Here is a 7,725-nt window from a genome sequence, read left to right on the forward strand (position 1 = left end):
TTAATTTTGTTCTTTATACTTTTCTTTTGTAAGTGTTCTATAATAGTGGGTATTACTTCAGAATAAATAGAAAAGCTTAACTCTGGGGAAATGCTGCTTGCATATATTTAGAAGTGCTTGGTGCATTCTAATTAACACACATGACAAGATCCCCACAGTCCTACACGAATAATTGTATCATCCTTCTTTTGTAAACCATATTTATGTTGCTGCTTTTTTTTTTTTTAAAGGATGAGAAGAACCAAGTTTTAACCACCAACATTTGGCTGCACATGGTAAGTTAAGACAACGGCAGCCCTCACCCGGGGGTCTACCTGCTCTGGCTTCCCAGATGCTTGTGGTTGATTTGCAGGTACAGTGCAAGTCCTATGAGAAAAGCCAGGGTTGTCACGCCTGACTCCTCGCGTGCCACAGTGAATGCTGGATGTATTGTGCTGCAGCCTGCAGCACTTGGTGTAGGCATGAGGGGTGATTTAGGGACATTTCAAAAGCACTTCGTGCAAAAATAATAATAAGATGCAGAGCTGCATTTAGATGTCCACCACCTACACATTAACCAGTCCACAGAGCTCAGGAGTGCCTGCCCTCCCCTGTATATACTCCAGAGATGCACATTTAATCCCACAGAGTGCTCCTAAGCCAGAGGTCTTCCCATGTCCTGCTCTAGTGACTTCTGTGAGAATCTTGAAACATTGTATTCCATTTGTGATTTTTAACTTGGCATCTACAAATCTAACCTCAATTTTGTTAATTGCAAGTGCTGTCACTTCCATCAGATTGTAAATATCGACATTTAAAAATTAAACTGTCAGTCACTGTTTTAAGTAGAATTTAAATACTGCAATATTTAGATCCACACATCGTTCAAAAAACCATATGAACAAACCCTTCCTTAACTGTCAGATATTTCACATAGTCCCTTTTTCTCTTTGCACCTGCATTTCTATCCCACTTTTCGTGCAGAATTTTATCCGAATGTAATATAATTTTATGTTTGAAAGTTTTTTGTCAATCCCTCTGTCTTGGTTTACTTGAATGTAAATATTTACATAAAAATACTTTTTCAGACCATAGTGTTAAATTTTTTTTTTCTGGATTGATTTAAGTTTGCTACTATTATTGGTACATAATTCATCAAAGTGACATAAATTACAAATATTAATAATTATTAAACATACATTTATTATTGGAAATACATGTCTGTGCCAAGGACAAGGCTTTGTTTTAAATTAATGTATCTGCAGATGACTCCTTTTTATTACTAGCAATGAGAGAATGATACAGTTTTCACCATTAATTCTGTAAGTGTTTTTAGAATAGATGTTGTAACATGGAAAGGCATTTTCTTAAATCAGTGTTATTCAGTTCTTTGAATTTCTTGCAGATTATACGACAGAAGTAATGTGTTTTTCATTAAATGTACCAACTGACAACTTGATTAGTTTCTCCTTCAACTTTGTGGAAAGCAAAAAATTAAAAGAATTAAATGCCGCTTGACCTTTGAAAATATTTGTCATCCAATTTTTGAGGTCATTCACACAGACACTGATTTTTTTTTTTTTTCCTTTTTGTCTTTTTTCGTGTCCGGCAACGGATCACAACCCTCAGTGTCGCACCCGTACCAGACCGGGACCGGCAACGGGATCGCAAACCTCGGTGCTGCGCCCGCACCTCGCTCAGCCAGTGAGCAGGAACCGGTCTGTATGTGGGATCTGAACCCTCGGCGGGAGCGCCGCCGCGCTCCCAAGTGGCGCACTGTAGCAGTGCGTCACCGGGCCAGCCGGACACTGATATTTTGAGTTAACCCTTTGTTTGGTTCTTGGGTCAGTGTCCCAAGATAAGAGTTGAGGTAAAATAAGAGGAATGTGTCCTTTTTGTAAAGTGGAACTGGAGTAGTAAAAGTGGGTGTGAAGGATGTTCTCAGGCGGTTCCTGGGCAGGTGAGTTTTTGTGGTGATACACGTAGAGTTGAGGGATAGGAAATGGATTCTCTTAAAGCCATCTGCTGAGTGTCCCACGGTACACTCAGCTACAGTGAGACCCTTTCAGGACCTACCCGGAATGAATGAGGTAGAAACCTATGATAGTTTTCCCCTGCAGGATTTGAAGACACGTTCTTCAGTGGGCACATCCCGCCCCTCACCTGCACCCACCTGCACTAGCTTCCTTCCCCCTTCTGCCCCGATGCGTGATCTGTGCTGCCCCTTCCGGCACAGACCGTTTCTCTAGTGGACACCCTGTCTGCTAGTGTCTGCTGAGAACCTCACTTTAACAGTTGTCCCTGCTGCCTCTAGCAGCCTGATGGTGTCTGTGGGTCATTCTCACTCTGTCCCTGTCCTCCATCTTCATCATCTGGGTACATGGCAACCTGTTCATCCATTTGCACAGACCAGAAACCTGAGTCATCCTTAACTCTTGACTTTCACACCTGATCCATCAGCAAGCTCTGGCAGCTCCACCTTCAAAACAGATCCAGGATCTAACCAATGGACTTTAACCCGTTGCTTCCCCCGGTGTAAACTGGTGTCGTCTCTCACCTCCATTGGTACAGTCTTGCAACCAGTCTTCCTGCTCAGCCCCTGCCTCCCTCATGGTGTCTGTTCTCTGCATAGCAGCCAGCGCAGTCCTAGAAAGAGAACAGGAAGTCTCAGATCCCCCAGGGGTGCTGTTTCCCTAAGCAGCATGAGACCTGAAGTCCTCGAAGTGAAGCAGCCTGTAGTGCCTCCCTGTGTGGCCCCTCCTTCCTCTCGTGTCCCCTGCGCCCTCTCCTCTTGTCACCCAATGTGCGCCCACCCTAGGGCCTTTGCACTTCCTGCTCCCTGCCTGGGAGACTCTTTCCCAAGAAACAATTGATGTTCTCCCTCCCTCCTTACTGGTCTCTTCCTAAAGGTCACCTTTTCAGTGATGTCTTCCCTGTTCTGTCCCAGACCCTCCCCTCTACCTCCATCCACTCTGTTCTCTTTACCCTCCTCCATTATTTGTTTCCCAAAGCGCTTCTCATCATCTGACATACTTTGTATTCACTTGTCTCTTTGCTCCTCCAAGTCCCTCTGTCCCCCACTAGAATGTGGACGTTAGGAGGGGAGGGCCCCGGTGTTGGCTCACAGTTGTACCCCCAGCTCTTAGCCCACTGCCTCACCTGTAACAGGCACTATGCAACTTTTGTTGAAGGAATGAACAAAACAAAAACTCAGGGCGAACCTAGGAGCTAAGATAGTATGATACAAATAAAGCTGACTCCGTAACAACACTGGAGCACTTCAGTATAAGGTAAAGCTCTGGGAGCTCTGAGGGATGATGCAAATGCTTCTCTTTGTACTTAAAGCTGGGTGTTTCCCATGCCCACTAAGGACCAGAGCTACTGTTGACATTTTTCTTATGGAGAGAAACCCATGTTATGGACGGGTCTGTCTCTCTGGAGCCCACCTGCCTTAGCCCTCAGGGAGCGATTGGTCTTCAGCAATGTATATTATTTGGCAATTTTTTTAAAAAGGGTGTTGGTTTCCAAGAAAAATGTAACTGGATTATGGCATACTGTATTGAGTTCAGGTGCACCATAAATAAACATCCTTGCTTTGGCGGATGTCACCGGAGACTTCTAAATTTCTTTCAAGCACAGCTTATTTCTAATTAAGACAAATTTGCAGAAGCAGCTGCAGCCCCATTTGTTTGAAAACTCACCTTTTCATCTCATTTACCTGTACACCTCAGCTTCTGGAGCATCTACTACATGAAGGCATTGAACTAGGCCATGTGAGGGACCTAGAGATGTATGAGACCCTTTTCTACTTTTAAGCTATTTACAATCAGGTTGTGTAATTAACACATTGCAAAAGAGTCTAAAATAGCAAGACCAACTAGTTTCCCAGAGATATTGCGGGGGATAGGCAGGTGGTTGGCAGCAGGGTCACAGGTGGAAGAAACCTCTGCTTTACAGCAACAGGACAGAAGGAAAGGCACAGACTGTTCTAAATGGGAAGATCTTGGAGCACTGGTATTTCTAGGTGTTTCTTCACTAATTAACACTTATGTTCAGGTGCCTGCCATATGAAGAGCATGCTGGATTTCCTCACGGCATGTGCTCTTGTAAAGCTGGGAGATGACATTCATCTGAAAGGTGGCACCTGCAGATTATGTAGAAGTTGGAACACTGTCTCCCAACTGAATATTTAAGGAATCACAGGAATCTTGGGGTTTAAAACAAACTTTAATAGTTATCTAACCAAAAGCTGTGCCTCTGCGCCCTCTGCCCCTGTGATTTGGTCTGGAAGCCCTGGTGTTCTTACGTGACCAAAGCATGAACACAGGGAACTCAGGTGTCACCCAGGGCAGGCTTGGAAGCTGCCCAGGGGCCATTTCTAAACAACCATCCATTGATTCCTGTTTTCGTGTTCCCCGGCTGGTGACCAGCCTGCGTAAGGGACATATACAAGCGAAGCTCCATATGGGAGGCTAACAGGGCCATATGAGCTCCGAGGGACAGCACCAGTGTGGACAGGAAGTAGGGAGCCCGGGGAACAGCGCTCTGTGTGGGTTTTGTCTTCCAGACTCTCATGTTGCTGGATTCCTGTTCTGAAAATCTGAATCCACATAATCTTTTCTCCAGGGTTTTAAACTCAGATCCATTTTCTGCAAGTAGTAGATTTTCTATACATCTTTTCTTTGTTTGTTTTTGGTGGTTTTTTTGTTTGTTTTCTTTTTGTTTTTTTAATTTAATTTAATTTAATTTTATCAATATACAATGTGGTTGATTTCTGTGTCCCTTCACTGAATCCTTCCTCCCCCTTCCCTCTCTCCCCTCCATCAATATCATATCTTTGCATTCAAAATGGAAGAGGCAGAAAAGTAAAAAAAAAAAAAAAATCTCATTGATCTACAGTTTGCTGATTTTGCTATCCTTGCTGCCAGTTGCTCTCACTTTTTCTGAGACTTTCAGATTGTTCAGATAACCTGAAGGAAGAGAAAGTCACCCATCTCTGTCATGTCTTCATATTCCTAGGAGGAAGCAATTGGTGTATTTTCTCTGCAGAATAGTGTTATCATTTTGGGAGGCTTGTCAGACATAATCTGATTTAATCGATGAGAAGAAGTGACAAGCCATTTCAGTTTCTGAAGAGACATTTGAGCCATCCAGTCTCTCCTTGCACTGGCTTTTAATAAATCTGCTTCCTCTTTTGTGAAATCCTGACCATTTTTCTGGCTTTATCTTTCTCAGCCTTCGTATGTTTATTTCTATTTTTAACCTCCTAATTCTAATGATGGTATTCATAGCATTTGGCTTGCAAACCATATTTTTTTCCTAAAATGTCTACCTTTTTAATTTCTACAATCATTATTGCTTCCTCTCGGACATGTAGAAATGCCACATTTTCTGCTTGTAGGTAGGCCAGCCAGTGGCTTGCTTAGGGCCATGACAGCATCTGAAGGTTAAGAGTGATGTTTTAATTGTTATGTTTCACTGAGAGAAAAAAGTTTCGGGGACAAGGGATGGAAGGAGGCCTGCTCTCCTCCTCTGAGATCAAAATAGTTGACTGGAAGTGTTACTGAACTCAGGTCTGGCTGCCTGCCCCCTTGAAAAGGAAAGAAAAAAGACTCAAAAGTCAAATGGTTGGTGTTAAAAGAGCAGATATATTCAGCTGAAGGAGATGGTAGGCTACCCCATCTCAAAGACTTAGATTTACTGATGGTTTTTTAAAGGAGGGGTTGACAGAGTGGAATGTGGGAGGTGAAAAGCAGGAGAGCACGAGACATGAGCTACGAGGGGTCCCTGTCTGCGAGTCAGGTGCAAGGTCTTGCCAAGGCTTCATCTGGTTTCTGTTCTCATCTTTGCTGTTATCTCAGGACCCTGCAAGGTTTTGATTTGCTCTGGTGTAGGATCATCTTTTCTGCAGTCTTTTTCACAATTTCCCTTCACAGAGTTCTGGTTGACTTGCTGGTGCCCAAGGTCAGTTTCCAGTCATTGGACCTCCACCACTTCTCAAAACTCTACAAGTCTCAAGGAGAGAACTGTTAGCTTTGCAAAGTACTGACTAGCTTCTCAGGCTTGTTTTTCTATTTAGCAAATGAGATAAGAAAGTCAGGGGATGGGAAAGAGAGAGTGGAGAGAAAAAAAAAAAAAGAAAAAACTGCCCTTTTTAAAATCCCCTCCCACCCAGGTGGTTTTAGGTCCCAATACGGCTTCAGTCCTGCTCACTCCAACAGAAGAATTTTTGAAAACTATTTTTTTCAGCTACGTGTGTGTGGTGTTTTCTGACACCAAATGCACAATGTCTTTTCTTACACCAAAAAACAGTTCTCCAGCACTAGCTGGGTGTGCAACAATTCAGTTCAACATAACAGCATCTACCTGGAGTTGACCTCAGATCCCACAAGTTAAAGGGCTCAGTCCCACATGACTGCCCCCACTTCAGATACCAGATACAGTTGGGGTGTCCAGGCTACCTGCACTTCTACCTGGCCAACTACAAATTTGGGAGTTGCACAACACACCATCTCAGGTTCAGTAATTTTCTAGGAAGGCTACAGACCTCGGGAAAACACTTCACTCATGTTTACTGGTTTTTCTAAAGGATACAACTCAACAACCCAATGGAAAGGGGATGCACAGGGCAAGGTATGGGGGCACGGGAAGGGGGCAGGGACACTGAGCTCCCCTGTCTTCTCCCGCAGGTCACCCTCCCAGGACCTTGATATTTTCACCCAGAGTTTTCATAACTCGATCTCCAGACCCCCTTGCCTCTCCCTAGAGATGGGGTATGGGGGACTGAAAGATCCCAGCCGCTCATCAAGTGGGTGGTCTTTCCAGTGACCAGCCCCAATCCTGAAGACCTAGGGGCCCAATCATTAGCATAAACTCAGGTGTGGTCAAAAGAGGCTCTTTAAGAATAACAGAATATACTCCTATCCCTCAGGACATTCCAAGGGTTTTAGAAGCTCTGTGCCGGGAAAACCAAACATGTTTTTTATCATACCTTATGTCCATGTTTTTTTATGCCCTATGAAGATTCAACATCATGTATTTTTTAGAGCAAAGGAAACTTTTCCTTTCCTCCTTCCCCCCTCCCCCTCCCTAGCACCCCCTCTTCCTCAACACCCCCACGGGAGGGAGTGTGGCTCAAGCACACAAAGAGTTTCCCGTGGTGCGAGGCAGTCTCCATCGAGGCCCAGAAGTCAGAGCCGAGGAAGAACTGGGATTCCTGAGATCAGTGACCTTCCTCCTTGTGCATCTGTCTACGACCCACAAGCTCTTCTCTTGAAGATGTAACGAGAAGGAATCCCTCAGAAACAGGGAGAGGAGGAAAAGCTTTTCTGAGTGTGAAGACCTGGGGGTGCCAGCGTGCCTAGGCTCATGGATACTTCTGTTCAGGTTCCTGTGTGTGGAAGACACACTGTGTGCTGTCTACAAAGACTTCGCCCCTTACCCCTGCCTCAAGGAACTTAGGCTCTGACTGGAAGCCATGCTCGGAGAGGACAGAGACCTCTTTCTAGAGGTTTGTTGTTTACAGGCCTACCCCACACCCACTACCCCTGGGCTCCTGAGCCTGCTCCTGACCTGGTTCCTAAAACCTGTTCTTCCCTACCTCAGACTGTGGCTCATTTATTATAGCTCTCATGTCCCGTGGGATTTTGTAAAGTGAAGAAATCTTTCTCTCTCTCTCTCTTTCTTTTTGTTTTTTAAAGCCATCATTTATTACTTGCCTACCAGGGCCACTGTTACCTGCTGCCA

The 7,725-nt window shown here is 44.5% G+C and overlaps 1 protein-coding gene across 1 annotated transcript in view; it reads left to right on the forward strand.

Annotated features, from left to right (window-relative positions):
* Positions 1-235: 235 nt before the first annotated feature.
* The window catches only part of LOC103585251 (neuronal acetylcholine receptor subunit alpha-7), a 52,259-nt gene continuing 44,769 nt past the window's right edge, over positions 236-7,725 (forward strand). Inside the window, exon 1 of the mRNA XM_008566157.1 lies at positions 236-275. Coding sequence (XP_008564379.1) covers positions 273-275 — 3 coding nt within the window. The 5' untranslated portion in view covers positions 236-272. The remainder of the gene's footprint in view (positions 276-7,725) is intronic.

This window comes from Galeopterus variegatus, unplaced genomic scaffold (assembly GCF_000696425.1).
Source record: "Galeopterus variegatus unplaced genomic scaffold, G_variegatus-3.0.2 Scaffold226, whole genome shotgun sequence".
In the NCBI taxonomy this organism is placed as follows: Eukaryota; Metazoa; Chordata; class Mammalia; order Dermoptera; family Cynocephalidae; genus Galeopterus; species Galeopterus variegatus.